The following is a 22,072-nucleotide window of genomic DNA, read 5'->3' as shown; positions in this document are numbered from 1 at the left end:
GAACCGCTCTGTTGTGGAACGGTCACGTGGTGGTCACGGTCATATTATTTTAGAACTGAAAAGAAGAATAGTTTAAATCTTCTATCTTGATTTGTATCTAGGTATTCTAGGCTCTTCTACTGCCACGGGATCTAGGAATTAATAGATGTCGGGTCACTAATAGGGGGCAAAAGCCTACCTCCTTTTGAAAATTATTTACAATTTATTTTTTATATTTACAAAATAAATTTTTAATTGCAACAAAATTGTGGTGTCGCAATTATAATATCGATGATAGTGATATTGATTAGTTAATATAAATATTTAGATTACTAAATTAGAAATCATATAAATTATAATTGGAACTTGCCTAGTCAGTTCCCGATACTATATGCAAACTTCATTAGTATTGTCTTTTGTTAAAATAGCTTTTACACATTAAGAAAAACACTTTTTGAACGGATTAAAGCTAAGATAACTATAAGTTTTAATAATAATACATAGCTTTAATCCGTTCAAAAAGTGTTTTTGTCAAACTTCTTTATTTTCGGAACGGAATTATTAACATCACTTAATATTAGCATGCAATAATAAGTCTCAATTTTAAAAAATCGCTTGAAAAAAAATTCTAAAAACATAGTTGATGTTTTGTTATATCAAGAGATATTGTTTACAAACCACGACGATATAAATACTTGATACACGATAAATACATGAAATTCCAGAAATATTATTCTTTAAAGTTATTTTTTATCTAAACAAAAGCTAAGCTAAACATTCGGGAACACTTCATTAAATTTTGAGCAAATCCAAAACCTGACATTTTTCTCCCCTTTGCACTTAACATGAAATGTACCATACAATTGCAAAAATAGATATAAGTTCTAAAACATATTTTCGCCCCTTTAGTTTGGCGAGCTTCAAACCGTATATCAATTTAACGACTTCAACTTTTCATCGGCGATCGGCTTTTACACAGTAATTGTGTGGTTAGGTAAGGTACATCCATTTCGCTATATCATTTGCTAAACAAAAGTTGTTTAGTATTTCAAATCAATAGAACTTTAGACAATAGGAATAGTGAGAGACTCTTGCTGACTACGAATAATAAAATGCAATCAAAACGTTAAAATGAATTTGTTTCCATGAAAGAAGTTTTGATTAACTGTTCCGTACTCATTCAATTAACCATTTCTTATTCTACTTTCCATAGATGTGTAGATATAGGCTAGATGATGAAAAATATAATGTACTTTTTCAAAATGTTCCCTCATAACATTTATTTGCAAGGAATCACATTTATGATTTTTATGCATTGATGATAGAGATATAATCCTAATAATAATCAAGCATAAACTATATCTTACGTCCTAAGAAATATTTTTTTTCATTCTGAGGCTTATAGATTGTTTTTATCATATTAGGGTTCATTAATGATCAGACTTTTATGACAACCTCAAACATGTACCTACCGCTCAGGATTACAAACTGGCTTATAGTGTCAACAAAGTGTTAGACTTTCTAAGCCATGAATACACTTGTCCTTGTTGTTGTATATTTCCTATGATATGGTCGACAGATTTTAATCGATTAAAGAAAATTATGAATTTTTATTTAATAATTCCAACTAGATTATACATGCTCCACACGTGAAACGATTCATTTAAACAGCGTGGAAATAGCCACCAATAGTTGCCAAGCATACAACGTATTCACGTTCATTACGGTCAATATGAATATGATTTTCATCGTAGAAGTAACGTTTTGAAACCTATTTGGCATTTCCTTCATATTAAACAAGAACTTTTAGAGAACTCGCTAAATTAAAACATATTATTTTAAGAATTTTGAAGAGGTCTCTCTGTCTCATAAGGTATATAATGAGTACAATAATACTTGTTTACTATACGAGTATATGATAAGAAAATCTAAAAGACCTCTCCTTAACAACCAAAAAGATAAAGTGTTTAATGAAGTGTGAAATAAAGCGAATATACTGAAGTACGAACAAGTATTGTATTGCTGTATACGTACTTGATCCCTCAAAGGATATCGCTGTGGTGGCTGTGCTATTAAATTTTAATAATCTAGTACTATCCAACTTTCGATCATATTTATTACCAAATTTAAAAACATTGGGATAAATCTCTTGAAAAACTTTTAAGCGCGCTTTTGTGGCTGGATATCAATGTTTAATTCTAGGACGGATATTCTCAGATAGAATATATTGTAAACACTCACAAAATATTCTATCTGAGCAAAAACTTATACGAAAAAGCAATGGACAGTTGTATAAAACACATACTTTGTATTTTATATATCCGACAGATGGACGAATAGGTGAAAATTATTACAAAAGTCAGGCACTTATAAAAAGACCTAACGAGCTACAAGAAGACAAGCTTAAGATAAAAGAAATTGAGCCTTGGGGAGGACTTTCCTCTTGAAAAGGGCCTTGAATATTGAAACATATACTTAAATTTGTTTTATCGTATATTTAGATAAGTACTATTATATTTGTTGTATTTATAAGCACCTTTATTTCAAATAATTAAGAATTTTTATTATTATTAATGCTTGTACAGAAAAGAACAAGAGGGCCAAAAGCTAAGTAATATGCTGTAATGACAGAAAGGTAAAAAGCGAATACAGTTAAAAAAGTTTGAAGTACATATTCGGTTATTAAAAACCATTCTCATATTCAACATTCATGTCGTGATGAATATTTTTCAGTCTGTGGCTAGTCTAGGAGCTAGGAACGAGTCTTATCGATCGTAGCTCCGGCGACATACCAATACATAATACTTTCTATTTGTGCAATTAAAATGTTTTCTAATAATATGAATGAAAACGTCAGGAATACAGTATTTTAATTTTAAATTTTTATTCAGACACACACTTAATTCGTTAGACTGATTACGCAATTGCGTAACAAAAAGTTATTAATAAAACAGGCACATAACTGTCTGCCTCGTGTCCAATTAAGGAAAGAATTAATATTTATTTTAACATAGGTCCAGCGTAATAACTTCAAAACTTACTCCAACTTTCATCAAATACTTTTAATTAATTGTAACTTTTAGTGAAACTATTATATGTATTTAATTGTGATTGTCAAATAACTTTATGCTCTACCATATTAATAAATGTATTGTAAAGTATTTTATTTAATGTATTTTTAAGTTTAAATAATGTAGTAGCTTTTACTATGAGTAGACATACCCACGAGTCTGTGGTAGCTGCTTATGTTACATGATTGATAAAGGAGCTTTACTCTGTCATAATAATATCTCAGATTTAATAACAGAAAATAGGGCAGGGTAATGTTAACAAGCCACAAGTATGCGCCATTTTACGAATACCTTCTTAACAAAGGAAAATAAATCAAGTTTTACAAAAACTTTAAATCATATAATGTAATAATATCTTTCAGCCAGTTACATTAAAATTATATATATTATTAGTTTATGGTAATTTTTTATTTGTAGTTATAGTTATATAAGAAGTTCAAAGTAATATATAAGTTAGTATTAATTTACATTTTAAATACATAATATGTATACGTAAGATAAGAAATTAAAGATAATTGACGAAAATGAGCATAATACAGACAAAGTGGATAGAAATTTCGTTCCTTGTTCGTCAAACAGCAGTCGTAGGAATGTGTGTTAAATACTATAATATTGATTGACTTTAATTTTTAACGGTGTAAAGTGCTAATACATTACTTTTAAATATAGGGGTTAGGTTAGACAGACAATGAATATACAACACCTGGCTCAATAAGAACAGCAATGCGAAGGAAAATGCAATTTCAATAGCTTGCTGATATAATTAGTAATGACCAACACGCGTGTTGGAGTAGACAGGCGAAGTCCCTTACTTCGTACTTCACTCACTCCAGTGAGTTTTGGCCTGCCATTCAGGTGATTGACCACCCCACATCAACCGAAGCCGAGGTCTGAGTATCGCAAGAGACGCCCTTTCGTTAGTCGTATGGGCTTTTAGCCCATACCGGCCGAGCTACGCACTTCAAAGCAGCCCGAGCTAAGGTGACATGACTCTTCACGCCAACAGTGAGATTTTAATCAGAAAAGAAATAAAATACTATCCTCGGTCGATTGAGCGGTTAATTATTCTCCTAATATACACATTGAGACATTATCGTCAGTAAATAATAATGGTTCTAAATTTACATTTACTACCAGTTCTCAAATCAAGATTCTAACGGAAGAAAAGAACTGGCAATAAACTGTTTGTATTTAAGAAACCGTTACATATTGCTTCTAATCACATATTAAAGCAGATAATAATTCTAGATAAATAAAAAATAAGGACGACCACGTTTTACCTCCACCAGCAAAGCGTGGTGAAATAGGAGCATGATTACATTGCTGTGGATACACTTCGCAAACACGTAGTATCACGGTGAATCGAAGCAGAAAACCATTAATACATAGCCGTATATATTATACACCCACCAATGTCCGATCAGTCGCCACAAATAACAATACTACTGCGATATCGATCACAGCCTGATAGCGACCGAGATTTCTGAATTGTAAGTAATAAGGATATATTTCGTCGGTATTAAGATTATGAGTTAGACCCAAAACCATAGTTTTAAAGTTTTTGAGGTTCCAAACCGGATGTTAAAATCTAAAATAATTAAAATGTTCCCATCCATCGTTTGTAGCGGCTTGCACAACCATAGAGTTTAAACATAAAAACCAAAAAGGGCACTCTATTGGCAACAAAATTAAATTAAATCTCCATTGTGAACGTTGCACTTTAATAAATAATTTTTCTACTCTAGTTATTAGAGATTTTACTTTTCAATACAACCACATTAGTTTTACATACCTGACTTTTGTCACATTCGTAAAATTAAGATAAAATAAGCATTTGTTTGTCAAAGAAATCCTTACAAGTAATCCACACTCCGCTAGATCAATAAAGTTCTTTATTAAACAGACTGTTATACAAACACAAACATATAAGTATTTAATCTAGTTTGTATTCATCGTGTGAGGAGGTATTATACGCCATTCAACCTCAGACAGCCTTTTAGCATATAATTTACGAACCATTAGGCTTACCGTATCCTGAGAACCCGAGCATTTGATTATTTACTTTTTAATATAATATGGGCTGTGTTGTGAGCCACTAATATTCTGTATAGGGAAAAGAATTAGTTCTTCTCTTTTACCTTTTATTTGTGAAGTAAAAATCTGCTTGCCACGTGCCGCTCCTAAGAATTCGCCTATAGCTAACAAATTTTATGATTTCGACTCGCGCATCTACGAGTATGCATTTTGTGCGGTGCTTAGTAAAAAAATAAAAATCAATGGCGCTGCAACTTTTTTAGGTTTGGGACTCAGATTTCTGAATCTGTTTCATGATCATTTAATAATGTAATAGGCAAATAGGTGCTTGCCTCCTTTGCCTGACACACGCCGTTGACTTTTTTTGGTCTAAGGCAAGCCTCGTCATGGTGCGTAGTATATGCAATATTATTAAATAAAATTGTAATGTTCTATTTGTAGGGGTGGGTGAGGACTCCAGATGGATCTGACGAGTGCTAGATTAACCACGTGTCAAGAGAAACAACTACTACGAGCGGCAGTCCAAAGGCGGCCTCATTTATACAAACCTGCTCTTAGTATAATTTTTACAACTTAAATACCAACATTTCTAAGCTGTAAATAAGCTTATTTTTTTATGTATGATTAAAGCCATGCCTTGGGGACATCTATGTTGTCTATAATCTTATTATAAAATCTTAAAACCAATTATTTCTTTTAGCTTGTTTGTAAGGATAAGCCCTAAGTTCTAGACCAAACTTATTGTGAAGGATCAATAAAGTTGTTTTCTTTTCAACATCACAAACTATTATAAAACTCAAATCTTAAACAGTTAATAAAAGCAGATAAAAAATTCATGCTTTTAATTGACAGAGTGACAAATAGACTATCTATAACTATTACTAAACTTTTGAAGTAAGCTTATTACGATGTAAGAACTTTTGTCATGAAGCTCCGAAGGGCTGCCGCGCGAGTGAACTTCATATTGTAAAAGTCTGGTTATAATCAATCTCGTTACAATGTATAGTTTAATAGTAGTAGGAATACGTCGTGGTGGTATTACGTGGGTAACACTGAAAATGTTTAGAACGGGCCAGTTACAAACATTACTAATGAAAACTTTTTTGTTCAATTTATGAACTCTTTGGTAACCTAGTGTAATATATTGCATTCATTTGTCATTTGTTTTTGTGAATTGGCGGCAAATCTAAAACTCTCAAACACATAAAAAGGAACCGAACGCGAGAAAATTTTCGGTCAAAGATTTATTATGACTTTCGTTGTGGGCTTACTCAACAACAAAGCTATCATAGGCTGCGATTAGCATTTCTTAATGAAGCCCAATCGTGTCACTATTTATAATTTGAGTGTTGAGTTTAAGCGTGAACGTAGCAAACTCAATGATGATCTTTGTGAGGGACTTCCTTTAACGGTAACTATTGAAGATAACATCAGAGCTGTGCAACGCATGATAGAGGACGATAAGAGAGTGACCTATCAGCAGATACGGGCAAGCCTAATCATTGGTATGAGTCAAGTTCAAAAATTATTACACGAACATTGAGGCGTCATGAAGCTTTGTACCAGATGGATTCCCATTCTTTAACCGACGACCAGAAACACCTTCGCATGTACTGGTGAATATTTGACTATGGCAGGTGACACATCCGCCATACAGTCCTGACCTGGCGCTCTGTGGCTTTCATTTATACCTAAGATAGAAAGATATAATTTGAGGTATTCGCTCTGCGAGCCCAGAAGATGCGGTGAAAGCGTATGAAAATGCCATAGAAGAGACCCCTAAAATAGAATCGGCTAACTGATTTTCTCAGTGGTTCCATCGAATACGACAAACGAAATTACTTCGAAAAACAAGAAAAGTATTGGCAACTTTCTACGTTCAGTGTTTCCTAAGTACAATCCTAAGCAGTGAGTGACCCCATTCGTCAAACTTCATACAAGCCATAAAAGCATACAAGTGGTGAACCCGTTATGAAATAATTATATCGGATATTAATTCACAGAAATTCTAATAGTATTTGTTTTTGAACTATCATATATATTATTAACTAATATTAATTGAAACCAACATCAATATTGTTTAGATAACTGAAGTGCTAGTTTCACGCTTTATGTGCCAAAGTTCTTTTCAAACGCAAACTAAGCTTAATTGAATAGAGTTCAGTTCGATATTAAATCGAGAAGTTGTTTCGAACGGAAACTTCACTTTAGTAGCTTCAGTTGCGAGTAAATTTGATACTAGTAACGTAAATATTTTTAAGTGCCTAACAAACTTCGGTACTTTATAACTTACTAGATCCCGCCCGTCCGGCTGCAATCGCTAGTAAGTATAGACAGCCCCGGTGTTTTGAGTTTAATACTTTTCTTTACTCATACAGACACATATTTGCAAGTTGCAACTACTCTGGGTATTAATGTCGAAATTGAGTGCTTAATATGACATACAACTAAAAATATATACTACACTGCTAATATATACTACAAATAAAAGTGTGTAACATACTTCTCAGATTTCGTGGTAGCTTTTACTTTTTAGTGCTGTACTTTGTAATTAGCTTCCTGTTCTTGCACGTCTTTGCCAGTTCTGACGATGAGCCTTCAGGTGCGTGGTAATCGAGCAAATTACAAAAGGTGTACCTGGGCTTCAAGGGAGTTAAATGAAACTGTTTTTCGCCTTTGGAACTCTACGATTGAATTTCCACATCTCATGTACTTTTATAGACCACATTTAGACATCCTGGCTTTCTTATCCAAAGTAGGCCAAGAGAATTTACAAGTATTGCCACCATTCGAGTCTCGAATAAAAGAAAGTATGCTGGAACGAGTAGAAAACAATTTCATCAAACAATACAGGTTATTGTAGAATTTTACGCGCTCAGGTAACCAAATTCATTATTTTGTTTCTTTATACGTAATTCATAATAGGTTATGTGTGCTACAACGAACTCAGAGTGGGCCGAGAATTTCCGCTTATCATGTATGTATCTCTTAAAGTTGTTACGTGAAAAGGAAATCAATCCAGCAATGCTCCAGTATGACTAATAGTAACGTTAGAAGGCCACATCGAGGGCCTTTACTACCTTATCCTCAGTGAAAACGTAACTTCTCGAAAGGGACACACATGACACTGTAATGTATAAAAATAAATAATGAACTGCATAGATTAACATATTATGTCTACAATGTCAGTTCCTATACTGTAAAAAATAGTTAGTCTTTTTGTAAATATTTTAATTTATTACTGTTTAATATTGTGTTGTTTTTTTCTGTGTATGCATTGTTTTGTATGTGATGTATATGTATGTATATAGTTACCAAATTGGAAAAATCTGTAATGTTAGTTTTAGGATTTTGGACAAACACAAAATATTAAATAAAAACACAAATAAGTCTGACATAAATTATCTGTCCGTCAAACTTCCCATGCTCATTATGATAGGGATTTTAGTTCACACAACATTCGTTTACTGCTCGCAGTAATTGTTTCGATCCAGACTTTGATTGATGAAAGTCATTAATATTCTCTCTAGAGTCAACCCAAACTAAAGTACGTGAAGCATAACAAAGCTTTGCTTCAAACTAGCGAAGAAGTTTTTTGAGTAGAATAATGTTATCATTAAATATATATAATAATATTTAAATAGAATGTAGTAAAGTGCGTTTATTTCTATTGAAATATGTCTGCCAAGTTTGACTATGTAAACCAGGTTTTGACTTCGATTTGGCAATTAAATTGAAAGATGTTGTCAATATTTAAGTCTAAATAATATATTTGAATTTGTAATTCATTGTTCATATTTTTTTTCAATTAGCATCTAAGTTAAACATAATAATAATGTTATTTACAATCACTAAAAGAAAAGTTAAATATCTAGTAATTAATTGCATTTTAGTTTTCTGCATTTATCAATTACTATTACATATCTTTATTGCTTTTTTTCAAAATAATCTTAACGAAACAAAACCAATAGTGGAAGAAACTGCAGGTAATAAAGTACCTACCGATTCGCCAGGTGAATATGTGTTTTTCAATGAAGAGGAGACATACGGGACCCAGGAAAATTTGGCAGAAAACGTTAAATTTATTTTATTAGTAACATCGGCTACTTCGCACAAATATCCTTTCTCTCTATTCGGTGAAGATAACTCGGTATTTGTTGAAAATGATTGCAATTTTACAAATTGTTACATAAGCTACAACAAGTCACATCTCAGCGAAGAAAGTTTTGATATGATCGCTTTTAATCTACCAGAACTAGACGAAATTGATATACCAGAAAAGCGTTCACCGCATCAAAAATACGCATTCTTTTCTATGGAGTCCTCTCAGTATAACCCCGTATGTATTGACATGTATGACGACTTTTTCAACTGGACTTTTACTTATAAACTTAATTCTGATTTCCGACTTTGGTTCTTTGATATATACAACATAAATGAAACAAAGATTGGTCCGCCTGTTAATATATGGCCAACATTTGATCCCATAGATGATGATATAAAAATGATGTTAGATGGGAAGACCAAAATAGCGGCATGGTTTGTATCAAATTGTAATACAAGAAGTGGTAGAGAGAAAATTGCTCAGCAACTTGATAAGGAGTTAAAAAATAGGTACGGTTGGTCGATCGATATCTACGGGCATTGCGGTAAATTTGCATGTCCAAGAAGATATGCTGAAATTTGTAATAAAAAGATAGAAGAACAGTATTTCTTCTACCTGGCATTTGAGAATTCTTTTGCGGATGATTATGTGACAGAGAAAGTATTGTTAGCGGTTAATAACTACGCAGTTCCAATTGTATTTGGTGGAGCTAATTATTCAAGGTGAAATATAGTTATTTAATTTATGCTAAAGTCAAAATAGTTGTGGCATTGTTGTCTGCTGCCTGTATTCTCATAGATACACTACAAGTAAATAGACTTGCAACAAATATTTGATAACTATTGTCACTCGTAATTTTTATATTTGTAAAATATATATATACATAGGAGTAAATTAAAAGGAGGACAAGGAGGTGTATTGTAGTTAAAGCAACTACAATACACCTAAAAACTAAGAAAGTTTTAGGCTTAATTTAACTAAAACTAAAGTTACTGCCAACGTTATTATTACTGAATAAATTCTGTATTAGCTGTGTTATATTTTTATGTAACACAATTTTACGGAATTCCATTTACTATAAAAATGTCCGCGGCTTAATAAAACGAGTTAGGTATTTTTATTAGTTTCACTACGACTTTTCTTGGCTCAGTGAAATATCAAGAATATTTTACCAGATTATATGATAAACATATATAATATAAAAGGGAATATTTAATTGTATATTTCTGCACAATTATGAAACAAAATCGTATAACTTTGGAAGGTAAACGATACATTCGTTCAAAATTTTACCTATTTTCAGATTCCTCCCTCCTGACAGTTATCTTAATATCAGAGAACTTGGTGTATCAGAAGTGGCCCGACTTATGCACAAAGCATACATACATCGTGAGTTTTACTATGATTATTTTAAATGGACCAACTATCTGTATTACCGCCACATTTCCAGAAGAAGTCAGGTGTGTAAAATATGTTCTCTACTAAATGATAAAGTCGCAATGCGCACAACAACAATGTATCCAGATTTCAGGAATTGGTGGAATAATGAAGGTTGGGACAACGAGTGTCCATTTACTCAAGAATTTTTCAACTAGCAAATATAATTTTATGTAGTGGTCCCACAAAAATATCAATGTATATTTAAGGTTATGAAATACATTTTTTTTAATAATGTTTTTATTTAACTATTTCCTACATGATATTACTAACGCGATGAGAATTTAACATAAATGGGCTCGCTTGAACGCAGAACTAAATCAGTTTTTAGTTTAGGTCTGAATCCCATCTTCTCTGGTGATAATATAAAGTGGCGTATAATGTCGCTCAACATGTACTTCATTTCTTGCATTGCGAAACGCTGCCCTGAAATATCATTGACATATGTTACTAAGGCATTTAAGGAAATCCCAAAAAGTTCACCAGAGATACAATCGGAAGCTAAAAGAGCTGTGTATACTTAAAATAGTTGCAAAATTTTGTAGTTTAACCTTACTGAAAATAAAATTGTGCCAGTTTAGACTTATATAAGTAGTTATGAGTAATGAAATACATTAGGTAACATAGCTCAGCACTCACCTATACAATTCCTAGGACCAGCACTAAAGGGTATGTATGAAAAGTGTGTCTTGTCGCCATTCATAAGGAACCTCTCGGGTCGAAAGAGTTCCGGTTCAGGGAAATATTCCTCATTCCTATGCACGTCGTAGATATGTACAACCACCTCTGTTCCCTTGGTCACATGTGTTTCATCTGTATCATAAAATATATTGTTAAAATACGATAGATATTATACGTAAAAATTATACACAATAAATTGAATTCAGAACTGTTACAAATCCAAGTCACCAATTTGATCATTGGGAGAAAATCATAAAGTTTACTTGTTCATATGTAATTGTTAAAAATATAATTGAATATTTCAATAAATTACGAAAACCTTATGAATTATATTACTAGTAACTGAGTTATATCTATACCTAAATAAAAGTCTTCTGTTATCAATCGTCCTATGAAAGGCACACTAGGGTACAGCCTTAGAATCTCTTTGATTGTAGCCTCTAGATATTTCATCTCTGCCAGCTCAGCAGTTGTGGCTGTTCTGTCCGAATGACCGAATATACTTATGCACTCTTCATAAATTAAATCCTGTACTTTTCTATGTTCAGCAAGCAACATGAGGCCAAATGTCAACGCCATTGCAGTAGTGTCGTGACCCTGAAAATAATTTAATATACTTGTGTACCTTACAAATTCACTTTAAGCTCAAATGTTATGTCAGCCCTGTAAATGAGATCACATCGTATTAAATAAAAATCAATTTGTAAAGATTCTTTCCCGTAATGGTCTCGCAAATAGTTTTGACTGGGACTTCACCTGGTTCTATGAACCAGGCTTTGGTTCATAGTTATTTGGCTCTTTAATTAATTTAACTTATCACTTAATTAGTGGAAAATTATCTCGTGGAAGATGTAAGCAAATACTTTTCATACTGATAACAATCAAATGTTTGTTATTACTTATTGTGTACACGAAATGAAAATTAAATCTGACTAGGAAAATGATACAGTATATATCATTATTATTATGAAGATCAATCAAATTATTTCACCGTAATTGTGGGCCATATTCAATATGGGATAATAAAAACAAACCTCAAACATAAACGTGTTAACTTCTTCTCTTATTCCCTCTAAGTCCATCTCCCCTTTACCCTCTGCCTCCAATAGGAGATCTAGAAGCGCTAATCGCTTCTTTCCATCGGTCTCTTTTAATTCTTTAGTAATGTATGCCTTTTGTTGTCTTCTTTCTTCAATCACACTATCCGTAAATGCAAAGTTATCTTTAAGACATTTTTTGAATTCCTTTCCAAGCGATGATAGATAGAATGTGAAGTCAGAGTGAAGCCAAAATCGTGGAAGTCGCTGCATTATAAGAGATCCAATAGACAAAGTTGATTTTTTATAATCTAATTTCGCCTGTGTATCGCCTGAACCGAGTTTTGTACCCATGGCCGTTTCTGCAATATTTAATTTAGCAAAATGAATTTTGATATTATAAATAGCAGCAAAAACAGTGAATTTAATTTTTTTAATATATTATTTTTTAAACTGGCTACTTCTTAGGCAAGTTGCAGTTGCCTGTCTTGCAATATTAAATATTTAATACCATAAAATTACAAACCACGCAACGGAATAGGCGTAAGAACTTTGCAGATACGTATCTATAACTTACAAAAACTTTACCAAACTTATATATTAAACTTACCACAGATAGTATAGAGGGTATAATCGCTCAAAAATGGCATCACATCTAGAACATCTGCACCTCGTTTCAGTCTACTATTGATATCATTCACCATATTTCTGCTATCTTCCTCAAACACCTTTGCGAAATTCTTCAAAATCTCGAAATGGAAAGCGGGAGTTAGAATCTTCCTCCTGTTATGCCATTTCGCTCCTGGAATTTACTTTTTAGTAGTTAAAAAAAATATTTCTCTTAAATATACCAAAAAGGTCACGTTCATACAGACATTACAGGATTACAATTTGAAAAATCTCAAGTTCGAGAACCACTAAGTTTATATCGTAAACGGAAAAAACTAATTTTTATATTAATTATTTTTTATAAATATCTATGGTATATTACAATATAAAATCAAGCTTAGTCTAGAACAAAATTTGCTGCGTAATCGTGTTATCTGATTTGGAAAATTGCCGTCAAGATAATAGCAATTGTATCTATAATCATAACGAGAAGCATATTAGGTATTTCTCATTAAATTGTAGATATCAATAATATTTAAACATAATTTATAAGATAATTTAATAAGGCATTTAACATAAAATCATATCCATAAATCTAACCTGTACTTAAAAGAAGTCCTGTTCCAAGCCATGGTTTCATAAATTCATAAGTTATATTCTTTGTAATATTTCTCGAATGCGATAAAACCACCTTAAAATTATAGAAGAGAACACTATGATTTGTTTGTTTTATATTACACATTACTTATTGTAGGATTTTAAACGTATCTATATGCCTCAAGACATATTTTTTAAAGATTTTATGACCTCAATTTATACATATATTCTATCGATATGAGCAGTGTTGGCCTAGTGGCTTCAGCCTGCGAGTCTCATCCCTGAGGTCGAAGGTTCGAGCCCCGGTTGTGCACCATGGATTTTCTTTATATGTGCTCATTTAACATTACCTCCAACGGTGAAGGAAAACATCGTGAGGAAACCGGCTTGCCTTACCCAAAAACTCGACGGCGTGTGTCAGGTACAGAAGGCTGATCACCTACTTGCCCATTCGATTAAATAAATGATCATAAAACAGATACAGAAATCTGAGGCCCAGACCTAAAAAGGTCGCAGCGCCATTGATTTATTTATATATCCCACGAAATTTAAAGGGATAGTCGCTCGTAATCAATACTTTACTTAATTCTTTCGATGTTACCCACAATTATTACTACCCAGAAATAGGAAATTTGTAAATAAAATCCGTTGAGGCTGTATTTTAATAATAATATGCAATTATGGCGCAGAATATTCTAAGATATTCTAGCTGTGCGTTCTAAACTAATAGTGGACAATGTGATATTACTTCAAGTAAAATATTGAAATAAAAATAACAGGACACATGAGAGAAGACAAATATAAAAGGACGATAAAGCGACGGAATGGCATCCTCGCTATGACAGTATAAATAGAGCAGCTGGCCCTATGTGGCTACGAAAGCTAGACACTGAGAAGAGTGGAAGCTCTTAGAGGAGGCCTATGGCCAAGAAAAAGCTGTAAAACAGAAATTAACCGGCTGGCCGTTTAGTAAAGTAATAGACTCTACTATTCATTTATTATAATGTAATATCAGCTAACTCTTCTTACTCCTTACAGTTTAATTTAGTATTTCATAGAATACTTACTTCTATATCCTTTGGAGTGTAAACATGCAAAATATAGCGATTGAATACTTTGACACCAATCCGGTTACCGTATAATTTGGGAAATTCAATTATCTTTTCAAACATTTCAGCTGAAAACAAGTAAAAAAAACATTTTGGTAACATAAGTTGGATTTGTTGCGGAGAAAAATAATTATTGCATATAATTTATTTTAGGAGCTGTTTTTATGTTTTTCCCTAGCAAAAATATATATGCGCGTACTTTCTACAACCACCACAAGAATATAGAGACAAAACCAATAAGTTCTGAATATATTTTATACGAGAGTTCAAACATTGTGGGCGTTTCTATAATTAGATACGTCGATATATATCTGAGGAACCTTTATTAGTTAATTTCTAATCGAAACATACAAACATTCATAGTCTTGAATAATATAAAACGTTTTGCGTCTTAAAAATATAGAATTTTATATATAAATAATTAATAACGGAGCTAAGCAATCACATCGTGTTCATTGTGGCAATATAACAATAAATATTTTTATGTCTTCAGAAAAAATCTAATCATGTTTCATACTCACATCACTTCATATACTTCATATTTCAGATGAAGTAGTCGCGATAAATAAATTCCTAGAACCTAGCTTTATGTATAATTGCTATAGGCTAAGTTATTTAAAACTAATTCAATACGTTTTACTAACTTTGTGTATATCCAACAAATTCTAAAGCTGAGCCAAGTAAAAATTTCCTTGGAGGTCCAGGTAACTTGTCCATGGATGGATTGACATTTGAGAAGAAAAAATGTTTTATTAAATAAATAATAATAGCACACAGTGCTATCTCCCACAACATCTTGATGATCTAAAATAAAAATATTACATGAGTTTGTTTTTGTCATTTGTAAAAATTAAGAAAAACATCCGTATCTACCGATATCTCCAGTATCATACTGAAAGACTTTGTTATTGCTGAAATATATAAAAATATTCTGATAGTTGTCAATGACTTTCTACTACTATGCCCTAATATGGTGTTTAACTATAGTACACAAAATAAAGTTTCCTCCGAAAAATTCAATATATTTTGGTATTATTAAAATTGTTTAATCGTCAACAAAAATACTCTCCAGCATAGAACAAATACCTATATTTTACATTTATTTATAATTTTCAGACATTACTTCTGTCTGAAACCCCGGCAACGCACCCACTAAAATACCTACGTGCCCACAGGCTGCGGTGACGGCCTTTTGTAGCTGTCCCGTAAGTTCCTTTTTTGTCAGGCTTTGCTTTTTTATAAAAAAATTAACTATAGCTATATTTATATATATTTTATTAAAATTCATAGAAAATACCTACAAAAAATTAATTGCTTTTGTAGTTTTATTGTTCTTACAACAATTTCCTGTTAACATAATTATGTAATCTTCCATAATATAAGAATGAATCGCAAAATGTGTTGGTAAGCGCATAACTCTACAACGCCTGGAACAATTGTACCAATTCTTTTTTAAATTGGTCGTTGAAGTCTAAGGATGGTTTTTACGGCGAGAAAAATTCTAATAATTTCCGGGATAACCCTAAAACAGCCCTTTTCTTTTCCCATACAAACGTTTTGTAAATAAAATGTAGAGTCAATTTGAACTTTTTTGCTACTCAATAAAGTTTATATTAAATTACAAGCAATCACTCAAACAAATCGCGTTAAAAAAAGGATTTAATTTTTGAATTATTAATTTAATATCCCTATCTGAACAAAATTATTTAAATACATTCTAATAGGAAAATATATCAATGAGGCACACAATTTTTAAATATTTGTCACTTTTAGGTTCCCACTATCCTTTTAGATTATTTTCCAATCAGGTTTAGTTGAAGCCCTCTAGCAGACATCCCAGTCGGGGTTTTTTAGTGGGTCACAGAAGAGTGGCCAAAGTTCGTGGAAGCGAAGATACTTTGGTCACCCGAGCTGAACCTCACACATCGGCCTATCATCAGAACCATCACCCTCATGCGAAATTTTGCGCCGACCATAAAATTGGTAGGAACCAAAAACTGCCACATTTCAAATCTTTTTGACAGAACGAAGTCTGTGGGGTCCGCTAGTTTATTATAAAGTAGCCGGTATAAATGTGGTAATCACCAGTCGAGTTGTTTAAATAGAAAAATAGAGATGTTGAGTAGTAGTAGGAGTAAATAAAAACAAGAAACTAGTCTTAAACTTCCATTTGTAAACTCGTAGTAGAACAAGAGTATGGTATTTAATAATATAGCCAATTATTAATGATATTTAAAAGGCCTGAAATAAGCAAACTACATAATACAATAACCTGTATAGACCTGTTCAATGGATATTCGACTCGATCGGAGTATTATTTTTATAGCCACATCAAGTGCCAGACCGGCAGCATTGTGATAGTCGAGACATTGGCTATGATAATGATTGAAATGTTTGCATAATATCAGAGCCTCAGAATAATACGTGCATTTTTGTAATTATTTATCACTTACACGACTTTGATACGACATCGCGATAATTTTCACATTGTTGACCTGTTTTATCTATTATCTTCTAAATAAACAATACGACTATTAGCGATCCAATGCATGGAATTATAGTTAATTCCTTACCTGTACAAAATCACAATAATTATTTAATACAATGGCACATTTAACACAGAGCTAATTTGGATGTTTAATTGATTTAAATATTCTGCCAACAAATCCTGCGTGGTTGCTATAAAACCGTTTTGTTGTGAATGATTCATGTTTGACCTCACCAGATAATAAGTATGAAACGTAGGGGTGTCAGCTCTATGATTTTAAAAATATTTTGGTACAACATTTGTATGCTTTTAATTAGGGTTGCAAATATCGTCGAGATGGATACCGATACCAACGAATTAAAATTAAATTAATGTTAGATATCTCAAGTTTGGTTAAAGTTTTTCATTTTTATAAAAAATATAAACATTCACAAACTGTATATAACATTAATGATTTAGTTATTAAGATTAAACATTAAGAGCAAAATAATAAATTACCTTTTTAAAGCGCGCAATTTGAAAAGTATCGTTGTATCGGCAATTAAAATATCGCCGATGCCAAGTATCGGCAAATCAAAGTATCGCCAAGTATCGGTATCGGATGCATCCCTACTTAATAATATTCTGATGACTAGATAGATCCAAATACCTTTTTTTTTCAATATAAAAATACATAGAACGTCATAGAGTTCGCCGCCTAATGAAACAATTATATATAGTTTTTAGTTACTTATCAAGGGGTATGCTTGTAATATTTTTTACAGATATAAGAATGTACATCTGTAACTAATAAGAAATATTAAATAGAAAAAATCTAATTATATCTTTCGTAATTATATCTTTCTTGCACCATGATTACTAAAGGATTAGTGTATACCATACTCATTGGCTGATGCAAACATGTTATAGGAGTCAAAAATCTAAAAATCTAAAGATCTGTGCGCTAAACAAAAAGAGGACGAAATTTCATTGAATTGAGCAAACCTACTATTAAGTTTGGTATAGTAATTTATAACCATTATTATATATAGCTATAGCTATATATTTTGCTGCCTTAGCCAACGCTATATTGTTAAACGTCTAACCTCTAATAAGGTAATCAGGCTTTTGTTTTTTGTTTGTACTTTGCTCTCTTTGTTTTTTGTTTGGTTACATGCGCACTGTGTGTTCTTTAAATTGCATTGTTTATAACAGACAAGAAACGTGTTAAGACCTAGTTGTATATAATTAGTTACCAAATAAAAAAATTATAACCAAGTACTGGTTTAAAAAAATGCATAAAGAAGCTAACAAATTGTTATTTTCGATGCAAAGTCAAAGCTTGATCCCTCCTTGAAAACTTAAACAAAAGAATCTAAATAATAATCACACAATATTGTGGCATATTAGTAAAATTATTAATACTCGAATTATGTCGTGTAAAATATCTTAAGTACAATACTCAATAGAAACTCAAGCGTCCCAATGTAGCCAATGGGCTCGCGAGTTTAGCCTTTTTCTTTGTTTGAAAGATTAAATAACGAATGTTTACAACGCTTCCGGCGATCGTACAGGACCAATTTTTCATTTAGTTTCTTCATGCCACAGTGAAACTCGTACTCGTAAATAACGCGATGTTTCATGTTTTCCATTTTATAAATAGAGTGACGCAAAGACAAAATAAATGAAACGGGAAAATGAAACGAATCGAAAAACAAATGCACGGGTAAATAGCTGTAAAAGATGAATTTGGAATTCCTAACCAAAATTTGCGGTCAAAGTGGACAGTGTACGACAAAAAGTCAATTTCATTTGTCCTAATAATCGAGTGATCCTCTAGCACATGTCCTATGAAATAAACATAACAGAACCCAGTTTTCCATTATTCGTTTAATTCAATTCATGATACGTTTCAATGAGAGGGATGGTAATAATTCAAATCGGACGATTTCAACCTAGATTGATTGATCAATAGATGAATTTACGGGATTTATTCGATAATATTCCATAAAGATAGAGTATGCATATTGCAACAAAAGTGCTCGACCACTATATATTCCGTGTTTACATGTCAAGGAATAATAAATAATCTCAACTCAACTTTAGTCACCTCTAAGCCGATGCTGTCAGATGGTAACTGGCAAAATATAATGTAAGATGTATTCATTAGTTGTTTGTATTTTAGGAATACATTTACCCCGCAGTGGAAGGTCTTTTAGTAGTGTATCAGCCGTTTATATTTATATATCTAGGTAACACTAAATTTTTTTGGAAAATGAATAATGGATTAATGTAGAAAGTTGCCAATACTTTTATTGTTTTTCGAAGTGCTCTCCGTTCCTCTCTACACATTGTCGCATTCGACTGAGAAAAGCAGCGGGCCCATTCTTCATAAGTGGGTCCCTTCGTGGGAATTTTCGTACGCTTTCACCGCATCTTCAGGGCTTGTAAAGTGAATACCTCGAATTGTATCTTTAGTTCTTGGGAATGAATGAATCTATCTGCTGATAGGTCACTCTCTTATCTGCCTCTGTCATGCGTTGCACAGCACTGATCGTGGTCTTCAGTAGTCGCTGTTAAAGGACGTTCCTCACGCAGATCATCCACGCTTAAACTCGTTAAACCAATTGTAAATAGTGACATGAGATGGGGCTTCATTAAGAAATCCTAATCACAGCCTATCATAGCTTTGTTGTTGAGTAAGCCCACAACCAATAATAAATACGTCATAATAAATCTTTGACCGAAAATTTTTATCTCGTTTATAAAAGGAACCTTTTCACGTGTTTTAGATTTACCGCCAATTCAGAAAAACGAATGAAAAATAAATGCAATATACTACATTAGGTTACCAGAGTTCTAAAATTGAAATTCTAAAACGTTTCCATTAGCAATGTTTCTAACTGGCCTGTTCTAAACATTTTCAGTGTTACCCACATTTAAGTAGGTACTTAGGCTGTTTTAACACAGGTTACTTCGTGTAGATGTCGAAGAAATTGACCTTTGTTTAAAATAAAACATCTCTTCACGGATATAATAGATAGACTTGATAGGTTATAATATATTTTTAGTCTTTGTAGTATAAAAATTAATGTAACATAAAAAGCAATTTCCTTTAAAAACTATTAATGAAACCATTGCACAAATGTGTCTACTTAACGATAATACTGAATTCAAATAAGATCCGAAATACAACTCCCTTTGTCGTGGATAAGAATCTGATAACTACTGGAAGAAATAACAGTTTTCTATCTGAAATCTAAACCAAATATCCGAGTTTAATCTTATTTAAACAAAAGATAAACCACAAGAAATATACCTGAATTGGGAAGAATTACATTATTGCATACTATGAAAAGTACTTACCCCAACTTACCAATATCTTCTCCGTAACTGTAACTATTATAATTTTTATAACGTTTTAAGTTAAAGTATTATCACATCTAAAGTCCACTTGCTATCAAACAAACAAACAAGTGCATGATAACAATGATAAGCAATTTTAAAGCCGACTTTCCTAGAAGATTGATTAATAATAAAATGCTTACCTTTGTACCCATAGCAAAGGCGCATTTTGTGGACCTGTCGACCTTGACTGTCGCCCTCTAAATCAAGCCATTGCTCACAACTTCACTGTTTCACAAATAAATTCCATAGAAGAATATATATTTAGACTAGCGTGATTACTTAACCACTGGTACATATTCTTCAAGTAAAATCGTTTATATAGTGTGCACGAAGTGTAATAAATTTTAAAGAAAATTTATAAAAAGCTTTCTAAACTCTGTTACTCACTGAGAGTAAAGTAAGCAATGTCACGTAAATTTTGCCATCGAGGTGAATTCCTCCCTATTATTGGAATAATAACTCCCGTGTAATATCAACACGATCTACAGGAAAAATAGGCATCCGAACCCTTTCACCTGTTTAAAGCCATTAGAACTATAGCACTATACTAATAAACCTAGATCCGGTAACACAAAACAAATACACCTGACAAATACCTACTCCACCTACGAAGTCTATTATAGTACAGTTGTACACGGTAGACACGTGTTATACTGTTTAACACATTCATATTTAATAACATATACCACAAAATATACTTTATATTTAATAACAATTCAAGGGTCTGGCGGTGAATAAGAGAGTCCGATGTTTCTCAACTCACACTCTTCTTGCAAGAAGTCTTTCAGTAGTAGTTTTTTGAGAGCCGTCCTACGAACCTAAAACAATAAATGATTACCAACGAGTTCTATGTAAACGGCACTAATTACAACGAACGATCGTCGAACTCTCCCCATGATGTTCGGCGCAAAGATATATGTAATTATCTAACAACATTTGGAGAAAATTGTGGAGAAGACGCCAAATATTTATTGTTAGCATATATATTTAACGTAATTTGCCTGTCACGGCTCAAAGACACAATAAACACATTTATTGTAAATATTGCAAATCTCCTAATTTAATTAAAATTGGCTTTAATATGAAAAGCACATAGATGTTAAATGAAATAATACAAATACCTATTTGTTATGAAGATGGTTTGTTTGAATAAATAAAAAAACTACCCATTCATAATGAATTAAAACTTTTAAATTATTATGAATAATTAAAATTTTGCTATTTATTTTCCCTCGAATGTAAATTAAATATTTTTACTACCTAAACCAGGTTATTTTACTGGCTTATGATTAAATTTTAATTCAATTAATATATAATCGAGTTTTAAGAAAATCAGCTCCAAAAACATCAATCGTAAAATATATCAACTATACATAATCCATATCTTTATAACTATCACAACGAATAATTGTCTTTTAATTTGTAAAAATAGTTGATGTTTTATATGTAATTATTCATTTTACTTTAACAATAAGCTTGTTAGTTTCAAATCTAATCTCACTTATATTCTCTTTAAGTAAAATTTACGTCTGTGGTCT

General features: G+C 32.1%; 3 protein-coding genes across 13 annotated transcripts in view; 1 reads left to right on the top strand and 2 right to left on the bottom strand.

Moving 5' to 3' along the window:
• The window catches only part of LOC123707808 (adipokinetic hormone/corazonin-related peptide receptor variant I-like), a 43,740-nt gene extending 43,177 nt beyond the window's left edge, over positions 1–563 (bottom strand). Inside the window, exon 1 of the mRNA XM_045658157.1 lies at positions 499–563. Within this exon, the coding sequence (XP_045514113.1) occupies positions 499–563 (65 nt within the window). The remainder of the gene's footprint in view (positions 1–498) is intronic.
• An 8,310-nt stretch (positions 564–8,873) lies between these two features.
• On the top strand, positions 8,874–15,942 carry LOC123706866 (alpha-(1,3)-fucosyltransferase C-like). 7 transcript variants are annotated; one of them, XM_045656417.1, is made up of 3 exons: positions 8,874–9,911; positions 10,493–10,578; positions 15,776–15,942. In XM_045656417.1, the coding sequence occupies exons 1-3, from the start codon at positions 8,920–8,922 to the stop codon at positions 15,790–15,792; spliced, it is 1,095 nt and encodes a 364-aa protein (XP_045512373.1). In that variant the 5' UTR covers positions 8,874–8,919; the 3' UTR covers positions 15,793–15,942. The 7 variants fall into 7 exon arrangements, 4 of the variants coding, with proteins under 4 accessions (XP_045512373.1, XP_045512371.1, XP_045512372.1 ...); XM_045656415.1 differs by lacking the exon at positions 15,776–15,942 and adding an exon at positions 10,714–10,847 and having other exon boundaries at positions 10,493–10,649; XM_045656416.1 differs by lacking the exon at positions 15,776–15,942 and adding an exon at positions 10,721–10,812 and having other exon boundaries at positions 10,493–10,649.
• Positions 10,831–20,813, bottom strand: LOC123706865 (cytochrome P450 4C1-like). Of its 5 annotated transcripts, none has more exons than XM_045656410.1 (9): positions 20,675–20,813; positions 15,304–15,463; positions 14,618–14,727; positions 13,554–13,644; positions 12,955–13,146; positions 12,342–12,706; positions 11,667–11,904; positions 11,266–11,439; positions 10,831–11,052 (listed from the first exon to the last, which is right to left on the bottom strand). In XM_045656410.1, exons 1-9 carry the CDS (start codon positions 20,684–20,686, stop codon positions 10,895–10,897), a joined length of 1,500 nt encoding a protein of 499 aa, XP_045512366.1. In that variant the 5' UTR covers positions 20,687–20,813; the 3' UTR covers positions 10,831–10,894. The 5 variants fall into 5 exon arrangements, with proteins under 5 accessions (XP_045512366.1, XP_045512368.1, XP_045512369.1 ...); XM_045656412.1 differs by lacking the exon at positions 20,675–20,813 and adding an exon at positions 20,493–20,623; XM_045656413.1 differs by lacking the exon at positions 20,675–20,813 and adding an exon at positions 20,503–20,623.
• Between the last annotated feature and the right edge of the window lie 1,259 nt (positions 20,814–22,072).

Source organism: Pieris brassicae, chromosome 3 (assembly GCF_905147105.1).
Source record: "Pieris brassicae chromosome 3, ilPieBrab1.1, whole genome shotgun sequence".
Lineage (NCBI taxonomy): Eukaryota > Metazoa > Arthropoda > Insecta > Lepidoptera > Pieridae > Pieris > Pieris brassicae.
Note: the sequence above shows the minus strand (reverse complement) of the source record. Positions and strands in the feature narration are given on the sequence as shown.

Excerpts from the sequence above, each read along its gene's own strand:
- LOC123706866 (XM_045656414.1), top strand. The coding sequence starts at position 8,920 with ATGTTATTTACAATCACTAAAAGAAAAGTTAAATATCTAGTAATTAAT. Across the intron at positions 9,912-10,492 it reads GGTGGAGCTAATTATTCAAG|ATTCCTCCCTCCTGACAGTT; the intron begins GTGAAATATAGT and ends ACCTATTTTCAG.
- LOC123706865 (XM_045656409.1), bottom strand. Across the intron at positions 13,147-13,553 it reads AGGACTTCTTTTAAGTACAG|GAGCGAAATGGCATAACAGG; the intron begins GTTAGATTTATG and ends AGTAAATTCCAG. Across the intron at positions 11,053-11,265 it reads TGGTCCTAGGAATTGTATAG|GGCAGCGTTTCGCAATGCAA; the intron begins GTGAGTGCTGAG and ends ATGATATTTCAG.